At 34.8% G+C, this 12235-nt stretch overlaps 1 protein-coding gene across 4 annotated transcripts; it reads right to left on the bottom strand.

Moving 5' to 3' along the window:
• Window positions 1–3064: 3064 nt before the first annotated feature.
• Window positions 3065–11864, bottom strand: LOC132164180 (magnesium transporter MRS2-11, chloroplastic). Of its 4 annotated transcripts, XR_009438357.1 has the most exons (16): window positions 11410–11864; window positions 10867–10939; window positions 10247–10317; window positions 8870–8955; window positions 8680–8755; window positions 7287–7355; window positions 6409–6489; window positions 6127–6292; window positions 5964–6009; window positions 5630–5710; window positions 5471–5553; window positions 4235–4278; window positions 4020–4111; window positions 3757–3800; window positions 3590–3644; window positions 3065–3403 (listed from the first exon to the last, which is right to left on the bottom strand). XR_009438357.1 is itself a non-coding variant. In XM_059574618.1 (15 exons), exons 1-14 carry the CDS (start codon window positions 11806–11808, stop codon window positions 3797–3799), a joined length of 1371 nt encoding a protein of 456 aa, XP_059430601.1. In that variant the 5' UTR covers window positions 11809–11864; the 3' UTR covers window positions 3438–3644; window positions 3757–3796. The 4 variants fall into 4 exon arrangements, 2 of the variants coding, with proteins under 2 accessions (XP_059430601.1, XP_059430600.1); XR_009438356.1 differs by having other exon boundaries at window positions 3590–3800; XM_059574618.1 differs by lacking the exon at window positions 3065–3403 and having other exon boundaries at window positions 3438–3644.
• Between the last annotated feature and the right edge of the window lie 371 nt (window positions 11865–12235).

The following is a 12235-nucleotide window of genomic DNA, read 5'->3' as shown; positions in this document are numbered from 1 at the left end:
GCTTATAAAATTTATATTGTCGTCAGAGATAATTAAAAATCAATAAAGGTTATTAAGGTGCTTCAAAGGTTTATCTAAGCAAATAACAATTAATTTTGCCTTCGCTAAAGTTTTTATCCTATTGGGGTTTCAAATGTCCTTCCATAATTTGAAAGATTTGTTTTTTTTTATTACTTTTATAAGTTTTCTTTTGTTATAGATATAACATTCTCATAAGTCACTTTTATTTGTAACTTTAATTATGTTGTATATACACTTGTGAGGTTTATGTCTCACATTGATAAAGTATAAAGAAAAAAAGTGGTTAATATACATAAGTAGACCCAAGCCCATTAGCTTAGGCTTTTGGGCTAGAAGTGGTGTTTTAATATGTATATTAATTTACTATTGTTTGACTTCCTTGGTATTTCTATCCCCAACAATTGGTATTAGAGTTCATGTTTGCTGCTGGTATGAGTGTCAATGTAGAAAAGACTCATAAGTGAGGAGAGATTTGGTGTGTATACACTTGTAAAGTTTGTGTCCCACATTGTTATATATATATATATATAAAGAGTGGTTAATATACATAAGCCCATTAGCTTAAGTTTTAGGGCTAGAAGTAGTGTCATAGTATGTTTAGTTTCTCTCCCCAGCAAATTATTTATAGTATTTTTTTTCATAAATGTATGATATGATTATTTGCACTTCATATAAACATATACTCTAGTATTACATGCCTATCAATATTTTCAAACCAATAGTTTTTTCAAGTTACCATTTAATTGGAGGCTTTGATCTAATATCTTGCATGTAATGGATGCTCATTCTTCACTTCTTTAAAATTGCTCTTTTTCATGAGTTTACTTAAATTTTGTCAAGAATCACGTATTAATTGCGTAAATAAATTTGCAAAATCTTTTGTCCATAGCCAAAATATATTACATGAACCAACAATTGGTTAACTTGAATATTATATATTTCTAAAGTCATAACCCTTAAAGTAGCTCTTTTTGAATAAGAAGAGCTTTAGTAATTAAAAAAAATGTCATCGTATGAATGAAAATACCTTTCGTCAAATGGTGCCAAGCCACGCGATTGTGATAATGATATAAGGTCTAATCCTTATATATTGTTTCTCTATTTTACTTCCAAACAAGAAAAGTTTTTGAGTAGTCTTAGGAAACAATGGCCAAGAAATCTCTGCGAAAACTTATTATTTTGATGACGGAAATAATTATCCTTGCAGTATTTGAAGCTCAGGCCAAGGTTCTTACCTCTCCCTCTCTTCGTCCCACTTCATTTCACATTCGTCTTCTTCAATCCTCTCCAGCTGATAAAGATCATAGACGACATTGCTATGATAACACAGTTGAATCATGTAAACGAATACACTCACGCATTATATTGGTGGCGTGTGTTAATTTTAATTTCCTTGAATGTGTGATGACACGGCCGAAAGATCGTTTTTCAGAAATACTATATGAAATCAAAAATCGACGCATTACGAAGAAATGCAAAAAATTTTGCTTCGAAATGATACACAAGAATGTCCACATTTATCTTGTATATTGTTTACTAGATTGTTATGTGGAGCTCATTTGAGATGTGGCTTCCATGTGGAATCTCAGCCTTACGGAAACGGATGCACACACCCATGAGCAAAATAACATGCTTATCAATTTTCTCCTATATTGTAAAATAATACATTTCCATTTTTATATATTTCCATGGTATCAATAGAAAGTCCACTATTAGTTGTTTATTCTTCTTCTTCTTCTCCACAACACTACGAATTTTTCCCTTGTGATCTAATTTATACACTATGATTGTATTACTACTTGGGTTTGATATTATAATTGCATAATACTTTTGTTGTTTGGTAAGATGAATTGTCGGAATGTGTTTTTTTTTTTTTTTGGTTGCTTTTTTTGACAAAACCGCCGAGGTGATTGGTGTTTTATTTGGCTATGCATGTGGGGACTATGTAGTAATTTTATTATTGAAATTTGAGTAACAAGTCTAGATCTTGGACCTTATGAGTGGTTGCTTTATATTTGTAGGATTACTTTTCGATTATTGTATAAAAAATTACTTGGGTTTGAGTTTGTTAAAAAAAGGATTACATATTTTATTAGTATCTGGGTTTGCATTTTTTTGTTTTACCTGGGGTTCAAATCCTATCATAAATGATACCCGACTTATGGGAAAAGACTAACTTAATACCTCTGTTAGATTCTGTTAGCCTCAACTAATAGAATTCCACATCATCGCCCTTAATATTGCGACATGTGTTCATTATTATTATTATTATTTAATTTTATGGACAATTACTTGGGTTTGGACTCGTTAAAAAAAAAACAAAAAAAAAATGAAGTCCAAAACAACTACCAAAGCACTATAGGCCTGCATAAGGCAACTAAGGCCCAAAATCTCACTCGACAAGAAAGCACACCTAATATTTAGAGTAATGCTAGAAGTCACTGCAAGAATGGTGCGACTTCTAAAATCACCATTTGCCTTATGATTGATCATTATTGAATTTTGATGAAATTGTGATTTTAAAAATTACCCAATTCTTAAAGAGTGACACAAGAGTGACTTACAAAATTACTCTAATATTCATTTTCAGCAAAGATGCCAATTATGGCTCCAATGGTAACCATAGTAGTAAAATTAAAGCAACCAATAGCGACAAGGGTTACAATGTCAATAATAAGAGAACGATCAGGATCTACACAAAAAATGAGGAAAGGATGTTATCGGGGTTTTATTTTTTATTTTTGACATGTCTGCACAAAGAGAGAAAAAACGAGAAAAGATATTCGAATTAATGACCTCCGCTTAATAAAGCATAATTCTCAGGTTACCGGGTTGTTATTAAGCAGTTGTAGGGAACAAATAATATGAGCAAAGGATGCGAGGATTTTGGTTGGAAAAAATTGTGTGGTAGCGTGTCACGCTTCTTTTTTTCTTCTTATTATTATTATTATTTTTTCCATTTTCAATTTTTATGTTGTTAAAGTTTATAAAAGAAATATATCATTTCAGTCGTGACAACTCAAAGTTACATAAGAGAAGGACGGCTTCGAATTACTTGATGAGTTGATATGATTGATCACCTGGTTATATATATATATTACAAATTTACAAGCTTGGCGGCTGAGTGATAGGTTGTGCTAGGGATGAATTACAGTAATCAAGAGAGGAAGAGAGGGGAAAAGAAGAAAACAAAAAGGCTTACCTCCATAATAGTAACCGCATAGTGAACGCTCTATATCAAAGGATTGTCAAATAAAGGAAGGCATCGACTCATGCTGCCTAAACTAAATAAAACCACCAGGATTCAGAAATAACGCTTGGGTCTTTCTTCCAGCCTATATTGACCTTCATCTTCCTGACCTAACACAAGTTACTGCTAATCCTGTAGTTGTTCAATCAGCCATGGATTTCAACGGTAAAACAAACAAAGGCATCAGAAGATGGATGTTTCTACTTTCATTTTATAGGTTTTTGTCACATTCGCTTCATAGTGCCACTCCCATCTCAATTCAATAATCATTTCAGGAAATAATGCTAGTTCCATGTACAAAATGCTCATGCAACTTACTTGTTGGATAAACAAATGGCTCAGAAACTGACGAGACCTTCAACACTGCCAGTATCTGGAGCAATTGAGGAACTATTTATGAAAGTTCATACAGCCAACCAATAATCTTTAATGAAAATTATATGAAGCGTGATGAGAAGAATACAGGACCCTCTTGTATAATTTACCAATTAGCTGGAACCGAACCAAATGCTCTTTGACGAAATTTCACCTGTAAAATGGGTGAGATGTGATTAGGGTCCATGGATCCATAAGAGAAAAAAGGATTTTCAACTCGTAGGCTTAAATTTGTTTTAATGTCAGCCACTTGATGGTAAATGCCTCCTTACGGGAGACTTGAGGATTATCCTAATAAAGCGATTTTTTCTAACACTACTTTGTACAAAGGAATTGAATCTACACCTACGCACCGGAAGAATTTACTACTTACAGTATCTTCCTTGTCTTGAGATAGGAGTACATAAGGAAAAAAGCGACAACAGCACCAAAAATTATCCCAGCTGTTGTTAGCCAAAACGCAAACTGCATAAACTCAAACAGTAAGGTTGTGGTAACATGCTCAAGTGGTAATGAATCCAAGGCAAATGGGAAGTGACTCATATACTTAAAAGACGGCAAGTGTTTCGACTTTAGGGAGACACGTACCACATGTTCTTCAATATAGGACTTCAAGTTCATGCCAAAAATACCTGCAGCCAGTAAACGATGTCTTGACAAGGACATAATGCGTGACATTGCACGGACCATCCCACTTTAAAATTCAACAATTTGGCTGGCAAATGCATATGAATTATTTGGAAGCATTTAATTTAAGTAATTCTTTCATGGCTTTAAGTGCAATTAGATTCATAATGCTTTGACGTCAAAAGATTTTCAATCAATGACCATAGTATCATAATTTGTTTCTCATTCAGATAACTCCAAATTTTTTGTGAAATGATCATTTTTGCAGTCAAAATATTTCAAAAGATAAATAAATAATGCCTAAATTTCTATGGAGAATGAATTAGAAATTAGTCCATTCCTTGTTCTCTTATTGGGCAAACAAGGATTCAAGGTTACCACCATTGATGACATCAGACTATCAGAGGGGTTGATAAACAACTCAAGCTTCAGTTTTCTTTTGATAATACCAAGCCCCAACTTTCACTAGACATTATCATTGTTTAAAAATGCAAGATGCGAGGGAACTTTGTTCACTTGTTTATTACAGTTTGGGGGTAATGCAGGTCATGACTTGCTCAGTGTTGGAGTTGCTGACTTGTAGGCAGAGGACATTTTGGAAGACATAAAAAATGTCATGATCTGGAATATGTACCCTTGCTTATGTGGTATATTTGGAGAGAATGTAATACTTTCACGTCTGAGAGACATGAACTTTCAACCTTGGATCTGAAACTTCTATTAATTAGAATGCTCTATGGTTGGATTGCAGCGATTTTCTTTTTCAAATGTTGGATTTTCAAGAGCTGCTAAACTTTAGATGCTATTTTTCTTGTGTTACTCTTGTATACTTTTGGTGTACAAGGGTGGCACACCTTTCTTGCAAAATCTAATTGGTCAAGAACGGTTTCGAACTTCACCACCTTGTTTCGAGTAGTCAGCATTATTCTTATCACCTAATTGTTAACACAAAGGGTCATACTATTGATACTTATATGCTAATTGCACTTGTCAGTCTGACAACCTATAAGAGAGGTGCCTTCTAGTCTTAGTACCGAGTAAAAAGAAAAAAAAGGTTTGTAGAACAGAAGTTCATGGAAAGGTTTTATCATACAAGGCAAGTTCCTAGGTGGTCAAATGATGTATCAACTATATACAAAGCACAATGTAATGCATATTGTAAGCATGAGATTTGTTTTGTTCCAGTGGAAGGCATACCTGCAACTAGAGCTCCAACTGCCACACAAAATGTCCCAACCTGGAGAAGCAATTCCACTCTGCTAACCTCAAGCCTCCGAGAACTGATCAATAGAAGCAATTGGAGGACATTGTACAGATTATAAATAAATCATGAAAATTAAAACCAGTCCACCAGACCTCAAACTGACAGCAATTGAATCTTCCATTTCCTTTGCAGAGTCAAGAAGCCTTTCAGCCTGACCATGACAAGATTCACATCTGCAGTTGCAGTAATAAGTAAAAAAATTAGCCTCACTAATCAATAACGCTTGATTCTAGAGCAAGGCAACCAATGACTTTCTAGAGCAAAACATGGATTCTAAGCCAGTATCTCTCTTCATGAGAAAGTAATGATAAATGTGAAAGTAAAGGAATCCAAAATGATATGCAAGAAGCATATTAATTTGTGGTATCAGTGTACCACATAGACCAAACATGCTTCACATGCACTAGAAATGGACCAAGAAATAACCTTTGAAGATAATTTTCCAGCAGCATCTCAATTTCTTCCTCCTCTTCTGCATATAGCAAGATCAAATGGAATAAAAATCAATATTTATGAATTTTGATGTGTACCAATTACCAAACCTTTTTTATTGAGAAGTCAAGAAGAAAGAAACCTTTGCATAGCTTACCCTCAGCAATCTGCTTCTCTAAGGGTACAGAGCATTCCATGTCATCATTTCCTTTCTTAAGCGTGCAGTTTCTTCCCATAATACATATACGGCGTATTTCATGAGGGTCCTCTAGAAGATCAAGCAGCATTTGTCTGAGAGCCCCTGCCCTTGAACCCAATTCAACCTTCCACAAAAAAAAAAAAAAAAGAAAAGAAAAGAAAAAAAGGTATATAAAATAAGAGCATTTGCTTTTGAATGCACTAAACAAATGCAAGCCATTTAGAGTTAATTCCATAATACCAAGGTTTGCTTGCTCGTACGAAGTTCCTCCAATATGTCACCAGTTAATCGGTTCGGTAAAACCTCAAGTAGAGCTTGTACCTGAAGCAAATAGCAAATTACTGATAACATTTCCACAGGAAAGTGAGTGATTGAGAGCGAGTGACACATTCATCTGACGCAGGACAGAAGGGAAAACAATAGACAGCAAAGAAAAATAAAGATAAATCTTGTGTTAATTCAGAGTCTCATCAAAATAACAAGAATAGGTTGGACCAGAGTCTCACTACCAAAAGAGAAGAGTCACACCTCAAAGAAAACATCTGTTTTTCAATGATCATAAGTTGTCTCCATAGGAGTACAAAAGAAGACTTAAATTAGACTCTAACAAAACCCTAACTCCAATTTGACTAACTTTAGGCCAAGCCCGTTATTGAATTACAAAATAACATTGACTCTTAAAATCAAATGAAGTAAATACTAATGACCTAAATAATTAATAAAAGCTAAATAAATCCAAAGACTAAATATTCTTTCCTTATCCTGCATCATCATCTCTACAATGAAGAAACAAGACATAATTGTATCTGCAAATTCTTATCCTAATATTGAAGCTTGTATAGTTCAAGAATTAATCCAGAAAGCATTTGTACTCAAACGCACTTCCCAAAATACTTCAGAATTCTATTATGAGTTGGGGACATTGCACCAACAACAGGGCATACAATGTCTCAAAGAGATTCGTTAAACCCAATTTCTACTAATCTGTAGTTTTAGTACAAGCACTTCCAAGTTTTAGAACAACTTCTTTCCAGAACCAAACACGCTCACAAAGAGGAGCCAAAAGGAAGAAAAAATGGGGAAAAACAAAAGTATACTCACTATGTTCCCATACTCACTCGAGGTTCTAAATTGATTAATTTCTGCTCCAAATGCTGTATGCGTGAAAGCAATGCCGCTTCAACAACCTAAAAGTACAACAAAAAAGTTCTCTTCAAGACTTAATATAATCATATGGTTACCAATGAGATCTGTAATGCATAAGTTCAGTTTTACTGAAGTTGAACAATGTTATAATACAAATGCAAATATGATTTCAATTTCATACCCATTGCCATGGATATTGGATGTATATGCATGATCATAAAGTCTTTACTATCTTAATATCAATAAATGCTCTCTTCGCAATTATGTTCAAATTGAAACAGCAGGTATATGAATGGCATGACTTTATTATCTTTACCTAATTCAGAGAGAGAGAGAGAGAGAGAGAGAGAGAGAATCTCATGAAAGATTACATCTGGTGGAGGGAACGGAATACAATTTGCTAGATATAAGTGCAAGTGCATGCTACAACTTAGGTTCTATTGGAAGCCTCTACAGCACTTTCCAGAAAAGGCAACATTCCTTGGGGGACCGTGCAATTCTCCTGATCCATGAGGTCCTCTGCCTTTTCATCCCCCTAATCTTGATTATAAGAACTAACAAGTTTATTCACAACTTTAACTAGGATTTAGAAAATTGAGATGAATAAGCATAAAGGCTAGAAAATGTAATTTATTATGATATTCTTTCTTTGAGTGACATTCTCCATAACTGGATTCAAAGACAAACTCACTCAAGACTTCTTTTTTCTTTTTCTCTTTTTTATTTTATTTTTTATTTTTTTATGAATAATAATTTATTGAAGAAAAAAAGGAAGACACATACACGAAAAGTACAAGAGAAGACCTACTATGTATTTAAGAGGTCACTAACCATTGTTGCAACCCATAATGTCTAAAAGTTCCTCTAGCTAATTTTTATGGGTCCATGCTGGCTATAACACCTCCGTTCAATTTGATTCTCAAGAAGAGATTTTATAAAAGGAAAATTTTGCTCTCTAAGAAAAAAATAAATCTTCCACATCAAAACCTTTTCATCTTATCTGATCAAACATTTCCCATTGCCTCTATCTCTCTCTCCATGTATAGTCCTATTATCTCTTCTACATATGCCAATGGAAATGCTAAATACAAGTACAAAAACGGGTTTCAGAAAAGTTTAACATGTGCAACTCTAAATCCACATTGTGGGAGAATTCACCAAGCAGACATTTTTTCACATTGATAATTGATAATACCAATAAACAGAAAAAAAGTAGCTTCCGATATATGAAAAATATTGAAATAGTACACTACAAAGTAAAGGTTGCCTTATTAGAGGAAAATTTGTAGCAGTGCAGTATGAACCACACGCATCTGGTGATGTTGTGTTTTAGTATGTAAAAACAGAGACAAAGGAAAAACTAACCTCAAGAGAAAATGGCATACATGGCCCTCCATTCACGTTTTTCAGCAAGATTTCTCTGAAGGCCTTCCCTCCTTTACTACAAGTTATCAAAATATGAAACAAGTACACCAATGTCAGTTCACTCTGAAGCTATATCAAATGAAAATTAGAAGTCTAAGAATAATTGTACTGCTCCGGAAGACAAGATTACCTGTTGTAGTCAAAAATAAGGACACGCTCTTGCATTGCCATAGCTCGCAATGAACCCAGATTCAGAAGAATAGCATGCTCACGTACCTAGCACATGGATCAGAAAACCAATTTTTGTAAAAGTGATAGGAACTTCTGTCTATCAGAAGGGGGAAAGAAAGAATGATAGACTAAGAGTTCTGAGTCCTAATTCTCAGCAAAGAGGGCTGAAATTACTGGGGACCAATTTATTGATCAATTTTTTTTTTTTTTTTTTTTGATGAATATGAACCAATTTATTGATCATTTTCATCCATCTTTGATTGTTTAGCTCTGTTAAATAATATCACCCTAACCAGTTTTCCATGGATGCATTCCATATTTTGACCTTATGCCTTAATTTATTTATTTTTTTTTTGGATGAATGAGTAAGTTTCATTAACAAAACAAATCAGCACTATACAAAGAAAACTTTAGCAAATCACTACAGCAACTAGAACACCCCTAAAACAACTAAACCAATACTAACAGAAAAACCAGATTCGGAGACAGCAGAATCACACCAAAACTCCATCAATACCCCATAAACCACAAAGAATTTCATTCCTTGTCGTCTTCTTGAACTTTCCTTTAACCAACATCCTCATTTTAACATCCCACTTTATCTGTTTGATACCTTCCTCCTCTGTTTTAGGCAGATCACCATGACGCAAAGCATACCTGTTCTTCTACAGATTATAAAAGAAAATTCTTAGTTCTGTCTAATGAGTTCTCTTTCTAGTTAGGTGGTTCCTTTTGTATAATTTTTGTATGCTTAAGGGCGCCTTACACTTTCAATGAGATTAGTTTATTACTTATCCGAAAAAAGAAAAAAAAAATTACTGGTTTGTCTACTTTTTACTCCCAACTTCTATGATGGCCACCTTGTCCTCCATTATACTCTCTCATTCATTTAATTATATTTTGCATTTCCTATTTCCCTTTTTGTTTCTTTGGAAATAAAAAGTGGGCAATGTCAAGAATCATTCTCTTGAATAATTAAAAATAATTATTTATGCAACCAAAAAGAGAAACCAAACCAATTGCTATTTATCAGAAACCAAACCAATGGCTTCATGTATTTTTTATTTCACACCTCCTATACATGTGGAGTTGGAGATACAGAAATCTCAAGTGCGGCAGCTTCTGTTTTGGTGGAAAGAATGAAAAGAAATATAAGCAATCAACTTTTCCGAATTAGTACCATTGAGCTCACTTAGAAAGCAATATATGGTATAAGCACTCAAGTCAAAAGGCAAACCTAATGTAAATCAAATTAATCAAGCAACAAATAAAACAAAGAAAAGAAAAAAACAATATTAACTACTACTAAACGGTAGGGCACAAGTTGGCACAATACCAGCAATGAAGGCACCGAGTTCGTTAAAAACAACGATGGATCGACACTTCGGATATCCCGTGGACGAAGACCTGAAGATGAAGTTACTCAACAGAGAAAAATAAGAAAATTAACATTGTCATTACATGTTATGCATGTTTTTATCTGTGTGTATTTGTGTATCATAAATTATTGAGCAATGGAAGTAACAAGCTAATGTTGCAACAAACAGAAACAACAAGAAGAACTAATATCTAATCCAGATGAGGTAAGCAATGGTAACAGTCTTAGGAGAAAAAGAAGAAGGATAATTCAGTGATATGACATTCAGATACTATTATATTACTTGTACTACATCCAAGCACACAAAAGAAAAAGAGTAGAGAAATGTTATATACCACACAAATATCCTACTTTTATGTCACTATGCTGACATGACAGGGTGCAATAGCCCTTGCACCCTGTCATGTCACCATAGTGGGATAAAAGTAGGATATTAATATGGTATATAGCATTACTCGACATTGTTAGACATTACAAGGGCTGATCCAAGGGCTACTTGAGAGTGCCACATTAGCAAAGTGAGATAAAAGTGTGGCATATAGCATTTCTAAATATATATGGAAAAAAAATTTCCTTACCGCTTGATTTCAATAACTGGCGTCTGTTAATTTTCCTAGTAGATACTATCCCATTTGACGTCACTTCTACCACCTATGGGAGGGAAAAGCAAAACAATGACGACATTCATGTTAGAGATAACACCTCTTGAAAGGGAATTAAAAGGGAAAAGAAAAGAATAAAAAGTTTGTGTGACATGCAACTTGGTATTTTGCGCTCTACTTATACAGTTAAGTCAACAAAATAAAGTGAGCATAAATTATAGCTAGGCGACGAAAATAAATTCTAAAACTAAAAGATTTCTTAATAAGAAATTTTCAAACGTAATTTGTACAACAAGAGTATGACGGATGAAGTACAAGACTGAATCCCGGACGTAGGATCACCAATACTTTTACAAGAATAAGGAAAATCATATAAAACCACTGTGAGGTAAGCCATATTAATATTATGAAAGAAGCTCAGACGTGGAGAAAAACCAAAAACCATCGTTGGATGTTGATAAATCGAAACATTCATAATAAGAAATTAAATGCAACGAAGACATAGCGAAGAACAAGGACCTCGTAAACCGGCTCGCGAATCCCGAGGGAGAGAGATTCACTCAGCGAAGTCGCGACTCTCGGCGAACCAATAGGTCTACTGGCAGCCACCGAGCTCTGGTCCTGGACCTTCGCATCGTCGTCGTCGTCGCCACCACCGGAAGCTAGGGTTTCCGGTTCCGACAACAGGTCCTCCTCCGCCGTAGATTTCGCAGAGCATTTCGCCCTGGATACTACGATCGGAGAAATCGCAGAGATCTTGCTCCGGCAAGACGAAAGCAGCGACGGTGTACATGGCGACCGGAAAAGGCTAGAGCTGACGGTGAGGTCGGAGAAGAGGAAGCAGTGAGTGGTTGTGGAGTGAGTGGGGAGCGGAAATTGGAGGAGAGTATGGGATGAAGAAGAAGGCGTTAGAGCCATTGCCTGGTCATGGAGGTTGGTTGGGTCACTGACTCTGCAACGACCCCTGTGGCGAATAATTTATTCTGGATAATATATTATTATAATAATAATAATAGTTTCCTTTTATAATATATTATTAATGAATTCCTTATGGTTAATGAATAACGAATTAGGTGACCGTTATAATGTTATTTGTGGCTCACATTTTGCTTCGCTTTCCCCGCGCCTCTAACCGCAAATTATTTGTTCCTTTTTGTTTTTCCTTTTGTTTTTGTTTTGAAGAAAGTTCAAGAATCGAATCTGGGACCCAACAAGTTGCTGATATGTGATTCCTGGGATTCCTTGAAGGCCACCTAGGAGATGTTTGTGTGTAAGAAATTCCTCCCATATGCCGCTAGATATTTTTGCGATTTAAATTAAACATAATTACAAGTGTTTGATCAAG

This window comes from Corylus avellana, chromosome ca10, assembly GCF_901000735.1.
Source record: "Corylus avellana chromosome ca10, CavTom2PMs-1.0".
Classification (NCBI taxonomy): Eukaryota; Viridiplantae; Streptophyta; class Magnoliopsida; order Fagales; family Betulaceae; genus Corylus; species Corylus avellana.
This window is presented reverse-complemented; position numbering and strand designations above follow the sequence as displayed.

Bases quoted from the DNA above. Each gene is read 5' to 3' on its own strand.
- LOC132164180 (XM_059574617.1), bottom strand. From the start codon at position 11,808: ATGGCTCTAACGCCTTCTTCTTCATCCCATACTCTCCTCCAATTTCCG. The intron at 7,356-8,679 runs GTTAGTTTTTCC...TTGTACTTTTAG, and splicing joins GTATGCCATTTTCTCTTGAG to GTTGTTGAAGCGGCATTGCT. The intron at 6,490-7,286 runs GTGAGTATGGGA...TATTTGCTTCAG, and splicing joins TAATCAATTTAGAACCTCGA to GTACAAGCTCTACTTGAGGT.